The sequence below is a fragment of the Patagioenas fasciata genome, chromosome 5 (genome assembly GCF_037038585.1).
Source record: "Patagioenas fasciata isolate bPatFas1 chromosome 5, bPatFas1.hap1, whole genome shotgun sequence".
Taxonomy (NCBI): domain Eukaryota; kingdom Metazoa; phylum Chordata; class Aves; order Columbiformes; family Columbidae; genus Patagioenas; species Patagioenas fasciata.
The window spans coordinates 52,527,757-52,544,490 of NC_092524.1; the positions used below are offsets into that span (position 1 = coordinate 52,527,757).

The window sequence follows — 16,734 nt, forward strand, 5'->3', positions numbered from 1 at the left end:
GACTTGATCTTAAAGGTGTTTTTCAGCCAAGATAATTCTATGATAACTAGGGTGTATGGAAAAAACCTGCTGGTTTTTACAAATGTAAACATGTTGGTTTATAAAGACAAGAATCTTCTTCACAGGTTTGTTTCTTGAGCGTGTGTCGGTTGTGTGATTAGTGCACATAATTTAGCATCAGGTGGCTACACACAGTGGCTTCCAGGTCTTGCTTGGGCTGGGGAAAAAATATTCTTTCCACTTCCCCAAGTGGAGCTGAGATTGATACTGGAACTCGTGTTGATGTTCAGCGGTGCTGTACTCACCTCTGCATGTGAAATCCAAACTAATGTTTCTTTTGCCAAAGAATTATATTTATAACATAATATACCCACAATATTATGCAAGAAGGAGCCTGGAATTTAGCATTTGACACTCAGTCCATATCTGAATCAATTTTCAGTCAGGAAAAAAAAAACCCATGCTGTTAACATGCTTTGGTATTCCTGCCCAGCAGCCTGCTACAGAGGCAAACAGATTCACCCCCGCTACAAATCAAAGCATTTTGTTTTCTCCTTCTGTTTCCCATTCTCCTTTCTGCCTTGCTTTATGATCAATATGGTCTAAGCTTAGGGACTATTATCAGAGCCGTGATTGCGACCTCTAACATTATAATCCATAGGGTTGCTGGGAGCATTAGAACATCCAGGATAAATTAATTCAGTGTAAGTAAAAGCTTTGAAACTAGGAGCATCACCAGGCTTTTGAAGCTTAAGCCCTGTTTAGATTACTTGATTAAAGTAGGTCCCAAGCTTCACCAATCAATGTATTTTGCTTAGGAGCACTGTTGATACAGAAGCATATTTAACTGGATCTGCAGGACCCCGCTCAGAAGATGGTCCTTTAGAGCAGAATGAGATAATGGGCACTGAAGGGTGGGAGGGAGGCAAAATCACTGCTGTGTTTTTGTGTGTGCCTGCAGAGATTACTTGCAGCAGCTGTGCAGAACAACCTGGGTGAAGGAGAAGGGAGTAGGGGAATGACAGGAAAATTACAGGCTTGGAAAAGAAGTAACTGAGTCCTCTATTAGTCTAAAATTGTAAAAATTTACCAAATGTAAATAGATGTACCTACAGCCATTTGTTATTAAAGGGATAGCCCTGCTTTTTGGCCAATTTAAGTTTTGCCACCAGCTTCAGAGTATCCAGAACTGATGATTTGGTTACCTGGATCGCAGCATCTGGACCAATTGTTTTATGTCTATAGATTACAGATGAAGTGAGCGGTGCTGCCGGCAGAATAGTGGGCAGCCCTCTGGGTAGGGGCTGCTGAAGTCTTGGTTATATGGGGAACAGTTTGGCAAAAAGAGCTTTAGGTCCCAGGTCCACCCGGCAGACGGGGGGGCTCATCCGCCCTCAGGTGGGCAGCAGCTCTGCACGGCGCGGCAGGAGCTGACTGACTGCAGGAGCTGACTGCAGGAGCTGACTGCAGGAGCTGACTGCAGGAGCTGACTGCAGCACGGGCTGCCCTGCTGGGACAGCAGCCACACGTGCACCAGGGGCTGCGGGGAGCGCAGAGCCACGGCTTCGGTACCAGCGCTGGTGATGAGGAACAAGGCTGTCGTGTGTATCCCGACGGAAAACATAATCCATTTAGATTTGTAATTGGACTTGATTAGACATTTAGACAACTTTTTTGCGGTAGCAATTTAAATGAATTAGTTATATTTTCCAGCCTACTGAATTAGACAAGCAAATCGAGTGCTATCTTTATGGCACAGTGTGCCCCATCTGCGATGCCTCAGAGTCCTGTAGCTCTTCAAGGAGCAGCATGAGGCCTGACTCTGCCTTGGTGCCAGCAAGGCATGAAGGCAAGTTGCTCTCCAAGACACAGGGACCTCTCCAGCCAGAGACCAGCCTCGTGGCACCTGGGCAAAGGCAGCAGGACAGACCTGAAGACACTCACCACGTTCTGCCAAGAATCCAGATCTCATCAGGCAGACCTGGAGACACTAAGTTCTACCAAGAATCTAGATCTCATCAGGCAACTTTGCGCTTATGAGGCGTCTCCAAAATTGAGGTGGGAAGTCAATCGGCTGGTCAGGGTCAGGTTCAGCGGTGGTAACCAGGGCTGGGCAGGTCCACAGGGACAAGGTACCTCTGGGGTCAAGTTGGGAAGTGAGTCTGCTGGTTAGGGTCTGGATTAACAGTGTCCATGGCCAGGTTGCTCTGAAGCATCCACCCCTGCACTGAAAACTTTGAGCATAGCACAGGGTGGGTTATCTTAGGGCAGTGCAGGTGTTTGCTAGAAGGCAAGGCAAGGCATTGCTGCCTCCCTTTGCCGTGTTAAGAACCTATCCAGAAAGCATTTCTCGTGACCAGCACAGCGGCTTGTCTGGCCTCCTGACCCACTGGCACACCACAAAAGTGTCCCATGGGGAGAGTGCAAAGGTGTCTCAGGTGTCTCACAGACACTGGACATCCCTGTTGCCTCTGTAAGATGGCAAATGCTGTAAGTACGCAGTCCTGCTGAGGAAGCAGGCTATGAAAGATCAGAGCTTCATAAGCTGATAGTAGAAATGAGTTACTTTACACATGGAGTCGTCGATATCTTTTTCTCATCCCTTTACTTGTTCTACAGGGAGAGAACAACTGTGAAGTTCGGCTTCTTCCTTTGAAGAGATGCCTGGCCATGCTGCTGTCCATTATCCCTAGCTTGTATTACTTCTTTAACTTCTGATATGGATGCTGTGTGGGGACAGAGACTGCACGAGGCATGACCAAATAGCAGCATCTTGCAGATACCCAAACCAGCTCACAGCAAGCTGGATGCCAGTCGATCATCCCTTCCCTTGGCAGCCCCTTGGCAGCCCCACTCACACCACAGCTCCAGGTCCTGTCAATCTCCTGACCCTTGGCGTGGGCTGAGCCTTTGCCCCAGAATCCCACCCCTGGTCCGCATTAAAAACTTCTTATGCAAGTACTGTCTTGGTGACATACCCCTTCCCTTTGGGGCCTGACTCATAGTGGGGCTCCCGGTCTTTTTTGTCCCTCCTAACTCTAACCCTAACCTTAATGTTAGGAGGGGGCTGACTCTCATCTGACAAACCCTGACCATGCCCCAGTGAAAAACTTGTGAAGGACTAATCCTTCTGGTAGCCCCTTTGGCAGACGCTTTCAAGCTTTTAATTTTGTCCCAAAACCTGTATTTTATAGTAATGTCGTCTTTCTAGAATGAAATATGTTTGTCTTCTTGTTTTTATACACACAAGACAGTTGTCCTCATAGCAAGCTCTCATGTATTTTAGTGGCATTTACAGTCTGCATGAATAAACAACTGGAGGCACTTGAAGGGATAGAGGCTTTCCCTTCCTTTGAGCAAATAATCTTTTCTTCTGCTCCTGAACCCTGAACCAGAAATGATTATAATTCTACCTTGCAAATACAACCAGACACATGCTATTACTTGGCTGTTTCAAGATGAATTGCTTAAAAACCAACCAAGCAAACACCAAAACAAAACAGAACAAAAACCCAACAAAATCTTGCAACTCATGGAAATAATTAATCAATTTTTATTTTTGTTTTGCCACTTCTACTTACCCCTGAAAAAGGTCACGCAATGTAGGCTTTGAAGCCCAGCCACTCATGGCTACTTGGTCATGCCCAGTCCTTAATTCTTGAGCAGTGACTTGTCCTGCTTGCCCAGCATCCCCGTGTGAGACCTCCAGTTGCTGTAAATACCGCTGTGGATGGAGATGATACTACCAGCATGATAGAGGTAACTGATTTGCTTCCAGTTAGATATATTGTCACAGACTATTAATTTGACTGCAGCCTCATTTGAAGGCAGTGGTAAAGCAGCAGGGCAAGCAAACAGCTACCCCTTGTCTGCACGGGAGCACTAAATGCTCAAGCAATTAGGCTTCTTGTTCACCAGATTTAAGCAGCCCTCTGTTTTCGCGTTTGTTTACACTCCAGCTTGTCTGTGTGAAACCTGTCTAAGAGGTCAGACACAGGTTAAGTCAGAGGGCTCTCTCTGCAAATAGCTGTGAAAACAGAACTAAGAAAACACGGTGAAATGTACTTAGTACCCAGATTTCATGTTTGAGGCAGTGAACCTGCCACCACCGAGGGTATGGTTCAGTTGCCTGAACTGAAGCCAAACGGGGTAGTGAGGAAGAAGAAAGGAGGATTGAGATGTGACTTTTCAGCAGCAGAGATGTATCCTGACACGGTACCTGGGAATCGGTTGATGATTCTCTTCCAAGTCATTTAACAAGTGGAATAATTTCAAGGCTGTGATTTTGTTCTCATTCACATCAGCATTAATCAGCCTCCATCCAGCCCACTGGAGGTAACGGCACCTAGCTTAACTGAGGTTCAGGAAAGCCCGCCAGGAGGCTTTTCAATACCATTTGACTTTGCTGCCTGGGTGAGGAAGGCACACAAGGCTGCTGAGCCCTGGGTGGCCAGTAGCAGCCCCGGTGCTGGGACAGTGGCAGTGCTGGCACAGAACAGGCAGCCACGATGCTTTAGAGTAGGCAAAATGCTCTAAAAAGAAATAAAAGCACTAGTAGAGGCAAAGCCATGTTGGCTTCCTACACCAGATGCCAAGAACTTGCTTCTCCCTGGTGGTTTCCCCGTGGCTGCAGGGTGTCTCAGACACCACCAGAACGTCCCACACCATCGGCGTTTCCTCCTCGGCAGCCAGTGGGAGATTTCCTTTCCCCCCCCTACCTTGCTTGCAAAGCTCAGCAGTTCAGAATGGCTGACTGAACGCTGTTCGCAGCCTTTGAGCCAATATTCCCCAAATCCATGGGGTTTTTTTTGCATGGTGGCTCACCAGCGAGATCTCACTGCGGGCATGGATCGTGCCCACAGCTGTGCCAGCAGAGAGCCGGCGGTGGCCACCAGGAACAGGAGTGGGGGTCTCTTCTCCTGACTGATGATCTGCTGCGTGCAGTGCTGTAATACGCAAAGCCAGTTGTATTTGATTACACCCCAGGTAGCGTGGCTTCTGTAACCGAGACGGTGAACGAACTAGGTTGGAATAAGCAAGTGTATTAATTAGTATGCTGATAGCAGAATAAAACTATTTTTAAAATCACTGAACAGCACTGCTCTTTACTATGATTGCAGAGATTATGTAAGATGATTAAAATCAGGTCCCTGCATCACAGACCGATCCATGTTTCAGGGAGGCGACAACCGTGCTGCAAAGGAATGAGAGGAGACTGTATTATTTTAAAAGGCTCTCTGTTTGCCTGTCATAATTAAGGGCAAAGCAGCCATGTCCTCAGCCTCTTCATTGTCATCCTAACTCATCCTGCCTTTTCTATTATATTTTGTCAATAAGCCATTTGTTTTTTAAGACTGGGTGCGTACACATGGAAATGTCAGCTCAGGAGGAATCCGCTGCGTCATCCAGCAATACAGAGGGTGTCCCCAACGCACGACTTCTGACTCCCAAGGTGCACCTAGCAAAAGTGGTTTCCTCCTATTTTTTGATGGAATAACATTCATTTTAAAAAGCAGGAAAAGAAAAATGTCTGTGATATCTTTTTACGTTGTCCAGCTGATTGAAAACAGATCACAAGAAGTTGTGTCTCGGCAGCAGGAAGAAACTGCATTTCAGAACCAAGCTACAAAAAAAGATGCTGTTGTTTCAGTGACAGTTACTTGGGAAAAGCCTCTAAAATTGATTGTCATTAAAGACCTGGAGAGAACATCACTTATGATGATAAGCAGAGATTTAAAAATTTTGTGTTTACAGTCTCCTTCACTGTAATGCTCAGATTGCCATATATACACAACCATTATTTGATTTCATACACCACCGTGAAAAACAGCACTGCTGATCAAATATAAAGCAGCAACCAATCCTAACGCAAATAGAAATACAAACAAAACCTGCAGATTTATAGGCAATCAAAATTATGTCAAACAGCATAAGATTAAAAGCAGAGTGTGTTTGTTATTAATTCTGACAGATATTTGCTGTAGAGTGTTTTCCATGGAGTTTCTCACCATTGTCAATCATCTGTATTTTACAATGAAATTTAAAAACTCTTTAATTATCTTGTGTGGATTGAACATGCCCAGTCAAAGCACATCACACTGTTAAAGCTGAAGATTTATTCCTTTATGATATTTCTTTAAGAAGCAGACGTCACAGAAACAACTGTTACTTGATTTCCTGGCATAACACAGGGTCTGGAATACGTAGAACAAAGCCTTTTGTCGTCACTTACACTCTTTTTTGTTCTAGGCAACTTCACCAGACAGTGTGCACAAGGGTCGAACGCAGCCTCTGTACAGGGGAGTCCGTAGTAACAGATGTTGTGGTCTAAAGAAAGGAATTTAACCTGCAGGCCCTACAGACTCGGGCACTTTGTACCTGTTTGGTGCGAGGCACCCATTAGGTACCTGCTCCTGCAAACCAGACGGTGTGCCTGGGGACCCACAGTTTCTCCAGAGTGCCCTGGCCAGGCGATGTCTGCTGTGCTGGCTCGTGTTTGGGTCCAAAAGCCTCATCCCTCCGGCCGCAGGGCGCAGCGAGGAGGCTGCAGGTGGGGGTGCGTGGTGGATCTGCTGCTCAGCGGGAACCACCTTGTCTGTGCTTCCTGTAGCCAGTTTGACGTGCAGAAGCTCACAGTCCTGTGGATGGCGTTGCATTGCACACTTACACAGCCCCGTACATACACGACCATGTCTGTTTCTACACCGTGAGGAGGGGCAGGAGCCCCATCATTACACAGCACCTTGGACTGCTAAAAACGAGGTGTGCAAGGGGCTGGAGCACACAGCAGCCACCCGGGGCGGGCGCCCGTTCCAGGGGTGGGCACCTCAGCCATGCGGGTGGGCCGGAGCTCTCGCTCAGCCCCGGGCAGCCCCCGGGGGCTCCATCCCAGAGCGCAGACACGCCGCCTGCCCCTCGGGTTTCCTCAGGTACCACCGCTGCTGTGGCTGAGCTGCTGAGGGACCGAGGTGCTGCAGTGGCCAGGAGGGACCAGATTTCGGTACAGGGGTGGCAGCATCACCCATGTGGAAGCTGGTAAGGAGCCACCCATGCTGGTCACAGCGGGTTCCAGCCAGCTGAGGGCTGAGGGGGACAACAGGGAGGCACCTGCTGGGCACCACTGCCAGGTGTGTTTAGTGAAGGAACCAGCAAGTGGAGGGCTGCTGGAGGCCCCCTTGATGTCACAAGGGTCTGTGTGCCCTGAGGGACTGGCCCCTGGGCCAGCCATGCTGGAGCAGGGACACCCCGACAAAAGAGCAGCAGAAAGAGCTGGTGCATGAGTCAGTCCAGCTGCTCACGCTGCCCACAGCTTGCCAGAGACGTTTTGACAAACTGAGCGTAATCTGTGGTAGAAATAAGGGCATTGAGGCTGGAGAGGAGGCAGGACAGGTATAAGTGGTTGGTGGATTGTGTCCTTTCTAAATACCCAAAAGAGCCATCAGAAGACTGTGTTAACAGGCAATGAAGTAAAACTTGCAACTTGAGACTGTTTCGTCGATGATGGGCAAATTGCAAGGATGCACAAAAAGCCAGTAGCACAACTGGGATTCAATCTCTCTCACACAGCGTGCCTGATCTAAACAGTTTCAGGCCCTCATGTAATGCCCTACGCTCAAACAAGCCCAAGCCCAGTGTCTGGGCACACTTGCTGACGGGCAGATAAAGGCTAAAATGTTTTCTGTGGAGTCTGTGGGTCTCCCTGCTTCTCCACATGTCGCTATGGATCCATCCACAGACTCAGCTGCGTGACACTTGCTTAACTGACAGCGGGTGGGAGGGGGATCCATTAGAGGAAGACAGTCCAGAGCACAGTTAAGTGTTTTTCCTTCTCACCAGTCTCCTCACATCTCATCTCCTTGGCCGAGTTTTTTTTCTCTCCTCTTTGTTCCATTTCTGCGGCAAGGGATGCTGAAGGGTAGGTTACAAACTGAAACTTCCTCAGCAATACACTGAAGTATCAGTGGGGCTGGGCACTTTCATGCTGTATCTCAGACATGGATTTCCTCTGCCCCACTCTCCCCTAGGACCTGTTTCCATCCATCTTGTCCCTCAGATGCCACTGTGGCAGTCTCCAGTACCAACCGCTCGGGTGGCATGGAGACAAGTGAGGGGGACACTTCTGTAGCTCCAGGTCAGCTGGAGTTCCAGCTCCAGCAGCCGTACATCCTCACTGCACAGCCGAGAAACCACCCTCCCCTGCTCCGCCCGTGTCTCAGACCAGGGGCGGGAAAGATTGCAGTTTGACAGAACAAAGGGTCTGTTTTTATTCTCAGTCCTTTAGAAGTTTAATCTATAGATACATAGGGCTGTTCATAGAACACTTTCAACCCGCAGTGTCTGGGGAATGCTTTTATTTATCAGATTCTGCTGTTCAGTTTAATTGGAGAAAGCTATGAGGCAACTACATTCTTTTAATGCCCTCTATTATTCGCTCTCTGAAGAGATGACTTTGGCAGTGTTTTCTTCAACTCTAGGCTTAGGCTGGATTGCCGGGTCTACACAGAGAGGCACTGAACAGGTTGGTTTTTAGCACTGGTGAACAATGAGCACTTGAGTCCTGCAGCAGCCCCGGGTGACCAGGGGAAGCTCCAGGTCCCTAAAGAGCAGGATTCCTCCTTGGTGGCTATGGATGGAGTCATTTTAGGCAACAGGCTTTGAAGCTCTCAGCTCTACAGGATTTCCTCCTGCAAACGGTCCCTCCATGCTGACAGGTGAAGGAGTAACGTGGCAAAAGGACCCAGAGTTCTGGTGCTGCAGAAGCCAGAATAAAGCCTGGGGAGGGCTGATGCAAAGATGAGAAAGCCATGTTTTCTAGGATGTTATATATAAACCATTAGACATGTCTTATTACTGAATCTCTTCTTACTGTTGCTAATTTAAAAAATAGGATTGAATTCCCAATGAAATAATCCTTGTTTCCAGGCCGCAAAACTCATGAGAAAGGAAGATCAAGCCCTAACTCAACAGCAATTCAGTATGTCTGGCCATTTGCAGATGGCAGCAAATTAACATGAGTTGATACCTACTGCAGTGCAGATACAGGTAACATCCCATGGGGGCTACAACTGTTTAATAATGAAGGAATGAATTGGTAAAGAAAAAAAATCACTGTGTTCCTCCTCAACATCTGGGCATATTTTGAAGCCAATATTCACACAACTACAATTGTTCAATTGATGCAACTCAGTAATTTTTATTGCAACTGGAAGACAATACATCACAGAAACTTTATGGTAGGTTTTGGGAAAGTGTTATTTACAATAATAATTGATGAAATAGTTTGTCTTTGGCAATATGATTACACATCAAGAAAATGTAAAATGCAAGTATGCCTCTAAATCAACATTTTCATATTTCCTAAAGATCAGCTGATTGCACTTGCCTTCGGACTGCTCATTTAGGTAAACACAAATACAACTTAACATCACTGTTCATTCCCCATCACAGTTCGTATTTTAATATTGATGAAATTGGCAGTTTCAGACGCCAAGTACAGGAAAAGTATTGGCTCATCACTGTACTAAATTAACTAATTGGCCAGTTAAGGTCCTGCGAACCTTAAGCACTGATACTAGATCTCTTGGTCTTTTGATTGCTTTATCACTTTTTCTTTTTCTGTAAAACAAAATATTTCAGAACTTACAGATCAGAGTATAAAAAAAATGTACAAGTCCATAATGCTTTTCACACACAAATCATTCCCCCCAACATTTTACATCATGGCAGCTTTAAGTAGTGAGTGTGAATGATGCAGGCATGGAACTGGTTATCAAATACAGGTTATGACTTTCGGTTGTTGTCCCACACACATACTCAGGAAATGTACAATGCTCTATCAACTTAAAAATGTTCTCAAGTTCAATGTCATCTGAATGCAAAAAGAGAGCCTTGGGATTTCAGGCCAGAGTAAACAGAGAAAAAAGATTCCCATTTCTAGATGATGCCATCCCAGAATCCAGCATGTAATTTTAGCATCCAATAAAATCGGTTCTAGCACTAAGGGCCAGCACAAGTTGTCATTTGTCCCTTAAACCCTCAGAGGATGAGCTCTCGTAACTGCTGGCCTGACCCAAAGCCCAACGAAATCAACTGAAAATAAAGAACTGACACAAAACTCCCTTCCACTGACTGTGAAAGGATGTTACACCAGGTTGATTTCCCCCTCTTTGCAAAAGGAAATGTGATACAGTAGAAAAAACATTATATAGCTTCAGATAAATATACCTTATTTCAATGCTAAAATGAAACAAAACCCAAACTCCCCAAACCAGGAAAGGCTACTTATTAGAACTCAAAAGTGACCTTTAAATCATTTCTGGTTTTAAATGTACACCAGCAAAATACAGCACCATAGACACATTAGGTTGAGACTGTTTTTGGTCAGTGAAGCTAGTACTTGTTTGCTGAACTGTGGAAGAATTAGAAGGTCATGTACATGATCAAAGATAAAGCAACCCAGCTGACAAGTCTCTGCTTAATTCAAGAATAACCAGTACTAAAAATTAAAATGCAAAAATAAAAACCCCTAATAAACCACCATCAATTAATAGTTTCTAAATAAAAGGGGATTAACAGATGAATTCACAAATGTATGCAGATTTATACAGAACACCGAATGTTGTGTGTAAATCCTTATAAACTCCACCTCAAAACAGAAACACACAAAAAGTATAGTTTGACTTACACATCCCATTTGAAAGGAAAAGAGACATCATTACAACTTGGAAACTGTGCTAACTGCAATACAAACCAAACAGAAATTCAGAGTTTGGCAGATAACTAAGAAGAGGGTTATCACTTAGATTATATAGCAAAGTGTTGATGTATATTACATAGAGTAGTATAAATAATAAAAAAGTATTATTTAAATTAGATCACAGTGCTGCATTATGTGCATAACAGTGTTTGATATATTACTGGAGGGCTGTGAAGAACACTACTAAAACTTAACTGGTCAGACGGTCAACACTGATATTCTTTTACAATCAGGAGGATGTACAGTTCAAATGCTCTTTCGGCGGCAAAGTCAAGAAAACGTTTCAAAATGTTTCCTTATAAAATATGCCAGTGAGCTACTCAGGCAGTAGTGACACACCTGAAGGAGCTGGGTTTGCATTCTCCATGAAGTGAAGTAAATTGCATTGCATCTGAAATTGAAAATGCGTTCTTTCGATAGTTATATTCTGATCCAGGAGCACAGGAGTGCAATGCTCTCAGAAATGCCTAGGGCTAGATTCAAGGAAAAATGGTAGCAATAGTAACGGTGAAAGAGTAAAGATTTCCAGGAGCACGTGGGTGTCTATAGCTCCACTGACTGCAAAGGAGATCAGACACCTCCAGGTTCTAGAAAACCTCAGATTACATCTGTCCACATCTGTAGATGCGTTTGGAGCCAAAATCTCGGTGAAAATCAATTACGGCTGCCAAGAAAATGGGACAAAGCCTTGTTTTGGTTATACCTGGTGCCATTTGGTATACGATCTAGGATTTTGTTCTCTGCTAAAGTAAATGGATGTAACTCTACCTCACTCCAGTGAAGAATGCAGCCCCCAGAGTTTCTCTTTATCTTTTCCAAAGGTAGACAGCAATTCAGGCCAACTCGGGGAGCCAGTGCAACTCCTCAGGGATTCCCCTCTCCCCTTCAGGCACAGAGGAGGCGTTACATAGACCCCAATGAAAATTGCCAGGGAGAAGAGAACAGTCACAGGATGGTTCTCTCATCCCACAAGGCACACCTCGCCCCCACATCAGGCTTTTCAGCTGTAAAACCCCGTGATCTCGGTAGAACTACTGCTGGTTTTGCCAGAGCAAGGTCAGAATCAGACTGCTTTCAGAAACAGCTATGGGGTGAGACATTAAAGCTGTTCAAGACCTGCACCTGAATTTTTAAATGCAGGCAAAAACTGCATCAAAACGCAGTAGGACACCCGACTGCTTGCAGAACGCAAGCACGAGCGGCAGATTTCCCCTCCGTGCAGACGTCAGTGAAACCTGCGTGTGGTGGCAACTCTGGCCTGCAGGAGCTTCTTTCTGCAACAGGCCTGTGTCAAAGGAACCCGCTGTCAAGTCCAGCGGCCACTGCAGTTCCCACCTACGTGAAACTTGCCACTGAAGGCCTGCTGACCTACTGGGATTCCCCTGGCCCTCACCTGTCTTGGAGAAACGCTAACTTGGCAATACTGATAGAGTAAGGAAAATGGAAAGTCGGAGATTTGACGACTTCTCACCCCCAAATGGCTTAGTACAGAAAGCAAACAAGCAAAACCAAACCACCTCATGTCTGGCAACTGAGAGAGTTCATAATACAGTGCAATTACCACTCTGTTCTGGCATGATTCAGTCAAAGTAGAGACAAATAGATTGAAAGGCCGACATTGAATTTTTTGGAAAACAAATCGGTCTAAATTCTTGTAAAAAAAGAGAACTACTCTGACGGAGTAGAACCAATTCTGACAAAGCTGCTGTTGTCAGCCAGGCACAAAAGTAGTTTAAAAGGTGACTCCTAAATATTTTATACAAATCCAAATGATGTACTTCTCCTCAACAGAGTAAGGGTTAATAAGGACAAGTAGTTTTTAAATTCCAGAAATAATCTGTTGATGGCATAAGCCCTCAGCCAAACTGCTGGTTCCTGAACATAACTTTGTAAACTCCTCCTGAATAATACCTCCTCAGCAGATCAGACTAGGAGCAACAAGTTTTACATGAAAACAGATGCTTGCCAACATTTTAGGTTTACCAGCAAGTATATAAAGGAATTGTTGAAGTCTTAGATATATTTTATATATGTTTATATATATAAAGATAACCTGCCTAATTAGATACTTATGCAAAATGACTGTTTTCTAAAGTGAGGAATACTAGTGGTAATTATATATTTAGCCACCAAGAGTCCACAGTAATGAATGGTACTTGTTGTTCAGCAGATCCTGGTCTCATTTGCACTGACACACTGATCCAGTGCTCTGGAATTAGTGTCACGACTGTGGACAGAATCTGGCCACTGGCACACAACCCCATCGCTTTCTCTGGAGCACAGAGATGGCTGAGCCACAGTTTGAGTGTATTTTCTGCCACTAAATTTGACTTTTCAGTGTTGCCTTTTGATAAATATTAAACCACTCCCAAACCGGTACAACTCCGCACTAATGAGCAAAGGTGGTGGTAAACTGATCCTGTAGTATTTTAAATTACTCTCTGCAAAGTCTGTAAAAGATGTAGGACCAAGTCTTCATGTGCAGGGGGTGTATGGTTCACCGCCTGCAGACTCTGGCTGTAGGGAGTGTGGATCCGGGAAGAAGCCGATTAACCCAGTCCAGTCATGCAAGGGAAAAGCTGTGGCTCACTCACCTCTGCGCTACTTGCCGAAGGAACTGGTCCTTCCTGTCTTCCCCAACTTGATCTTAAGGGCTGCAGGAAGCCAACAGAAGTTCGTATCCATGTACTCTTGACTTAACTAAAGCTGCGAATCAGCCCTGCATGCATCAGCCCAGCAAACTGAGGGGGACTCAGGGCTGTTCCCTGCACTGTCCTTGGCTCTCTCTGTCCTTCTCTGCACAGCTGGCAGATGTGCTGGGCTCCAGCAGCTGTCGGGCAGCTCCGGGACATGCTGGGTGAGACGGTAGGTGAGGCGCCATTTGGCTGTGCTGCCCCCACTGTGGCCCCGTTCTATACATGACAAAACGCTTGTGCAGCACAGAACAGGTCTGGACCAGCATCCCCTTCAGTCCTTCCACCTCCTAACTGAACCCACACCACAGGCATCTCCACATGCCATTTTTAATTCACTCCACTGAGTAGGAAATCAAACCCTTCTCTAACTCACTCTTCATAAACTAGATCCGTCTTGGTGAAACTGCTGCCTGAAACGGTTGCTAGGGATAAATACAAACCTGTATTCTTTTTTAGGAAACAGACCATTTTGTTCTGTGGTTAGTTCCTGGGATTTCCTTCTTGTCTCTCGGATATTCTAAGTACACAACTCTTATGCCAAATTCATGAATCCAGGTGAGAGAGACTGTCTTACTTATTTCGCAGCATCCTTCTGCCGTAGGGATCTCCAATTGAACAGTTGCCATTACCAGGAGAGTAGCACTATACCTGAATCACACTCTGTAACACTTTTTTCTCTGGACACCTCAGTAATGCTCTTTACTAACTTCATTTTCTCATGGCAAATTAGCAAAGCTATTTTCTTGTCTACTTATTCCTGAATCAAATCAGAGAGTTCTCCTCAATTAACCTCCCGTTATTCTCTTGATTCTGTCATACACACTCACTACTAAATTTGCCCTCAGATTATTGCGTCATGTTACACATGTACAGACGAAGAAAGGACACACTTATACTTTTTTTTCTTTTTTTTTTTCTTTTTTTAAACAGAAGTAGGGAGAGAGGGGCTGAATGTGCAGACAAGGCAGTATAATTCAACCATCCAAGCCCTACCAGAGCATGAAGATTTTATTTTTTAATATTGCAGAGTAAGTTCCCCAACAGTCAGTGTTTGTCCCTGAAGAAGGTTAAACCTTAAACACCTGCTTCAAAAAAACCCCAACAACAACAAAAAAGAACCAAAACCAAAACAAACAAAAAAATGAAACCCAAAAAAACAAACTCTAAGCCTAAGGGCTTAAAAATTAGAGGCATAGCCTTTTTCTCTATTTTCTATATTTATATGAAAATAATTCATGCTTCATGCTAAATACATTATTTACCTTACAAGAACTTTGTCATCTTTGAATTAAAAAAATTGTTTGCTTTTTGTATTCTCCCCCTCCCAAAAGGAATCCATGAAATGTGGATCAAGTTTCTTCTGCTGGCTACGCTGGTTGAATCTGGAAATCTGCTGTTGTTTTTGCACAGATGAGTCCTGGCTGACAGTAACTGCACACTCACTACTGAGGGCAGTCTAAGAGCTCTTGTCTTGAACTTCTGAATTTTACTGCTCACCAATACCCCTTCCTTTTACTTTTAAATACAGAACACTATTAATGGCAGGTTTTGTAGCTTTGTTTTCCCAGTTAGATCACGGATTTGATCCACAGAAAAAGATTCTGGTGTATTTCGTTAGTATCTGTTGTAATTTCTTAGACTTGATTGCTTTTCACTCAGGCAGTTTAGAAGACATAGCTTGTTTTTCCCTATTACTATTATTTTTTGCACGCGGTGCCAATCTTCGGGCTTATGGCTTCTTGAACATTCTATTAATTTAATATAGAAGACAGAATTCAATGATTAACAATGCTACTAACAGTGCCCCCCCTCCCATTTCTTCTTGTTATTTCACTGAAACCCATTGCATACATAGTTCAAACTTCCCCAAACTTAAAGTTATCGATCTTCACATTATAAGCCACATATAATAGTACATGAAGCACTACAAGTGCATTACGGTTTGCGCGATTGCCACCAGTGGCCGTTCAAAGACTTCTATGGCACAACGTATCCAAGTGCCACTAGATGGTTCTTGGTTTGGTGCTGAGAAGTATGTGCCTCCTCTTTCCCCAAATCTCTTTATTCACATTCACTTCTAACCCAATTATAAGGCCATTAAAAAAATTCTTAAGGGCCAGGCCTGAATGATTACTAAATTATGCACAGCTCTTCTAGTATAAGAGGGATTTCCAAGTGCCCAATTTGATGTCATTGCGTATTCAACCACGCATTTTTGATAGGCCGGAGAAAGCAATGGCGATTTTGGCTTTTTTTTTTTTTGTGAACTTTTTGTCTTCAGGTAATGAAAAGCTTTTGTAAATTAGCTGAGTGTCAGTATGAGTTCTATGGCTTCAATCTCCTTTAAAAATAAAAATCTTAAGGGTCAAAAAAAAAAAAAAGAAAAAAGAAAGAAACAAAACAAAAACAAATAGAAAGAAAAACAAAAAAGGAAAAAATTGCTGATATTGCCACAAATTATTAGAATTCACCTGACGTGCTGAAACAAAACTTTGTAAGTTCAAACAAATCATTGATTTGTTCTAATTTTTTGTGGTTTCCTTTTGCTCTTTCTGCCCCTTTGCCGTCCGATTGGTGATGTTGTTCAAACAGGATCGGATTCCTGCTAAATGCAGGAGTGATCCCGCTGCTTCTTTCATCTCCTCATCATCACTCTCAGGGGGCTTTTCCGTACGTCTCTTTTTAAGAGGCAGTGTGTCACTTGGTACTTTTTTCGCCTTCATCAAATGTTGCCTTTTCTTGTGCTGGGACGCATAACCACTGTCAGCTAAAGAATCCTTGGTCTCCTTCCGATTTTGCTTTTTGTCCTCCTCTTCTGTTTCACTATGGCTCTCGTGGCTCTGGAAGCTAACTTCACTTCCTTCACTGCTGTCTTGGCTGCCTTTCGTTGCAAATTCATACTGGTCGTCAGCAGAAGAGGAGGAAACGGAGTCACTGGCAGGTGATGTGCTCCTGTGGTTGGAAGATTTGGCACTGCTGTAGTTGTGATCCTCCTTCGGGTCACCACTGACAACCGGAGAGCCGCAGGACTGCTCGCTTTCTGTCCGCATCCGGCAGTTGGTTATTCCATTCCTGCAAAAACAAAGGGAAGCAGACTTAGAAGCCACAGAGATGTGATCCTGCCTCAGTGCAAAAGATGATAAAGCCAACTGACAGGTAATCTAAAATTACAACTATCAAAGTAATGTCCATGCAAGCTGGTTTCAAAGCCTGACTCAAATTGCTTGTGGGCTGGACTCCAGACAAACAAGCCAAAGGACACGTAGCAGCACAAGAGGTAGG

At 44.6% G+C, this 16,734-nt stretch overlaps 1 protein-coding gene across 7 annotated transcripts in view; it reads right to left on the reverse strand.

Annotated features, from left to right (window-relative positions):
- Window positions 1–9,165: 9,165 nt before the first annotated feature.
- FOXN3 (forkhead box N3) overlaps window positions 9,166–16,734 on the reverse strand; it is a 216,886-nt gene continuing 209,317 nt past the window's right edge. For all 7 annotated transcript variants that reach the window (XM_071809547.1, XM_071809548.1, XM_071809546.1 and 4 more), the window contains one exon: window positions 9,166–16,524. In XM_071809547.1, coding sequence (XP_071665648.1) covers window positions 15,975–16,524 — 550 coding nt within the window. In that variant the 3' untranslated portion in view covers window positions 9,166–15,974. The remainder of the gene's footprint in view (window positions 16,525–16,734) is intronic.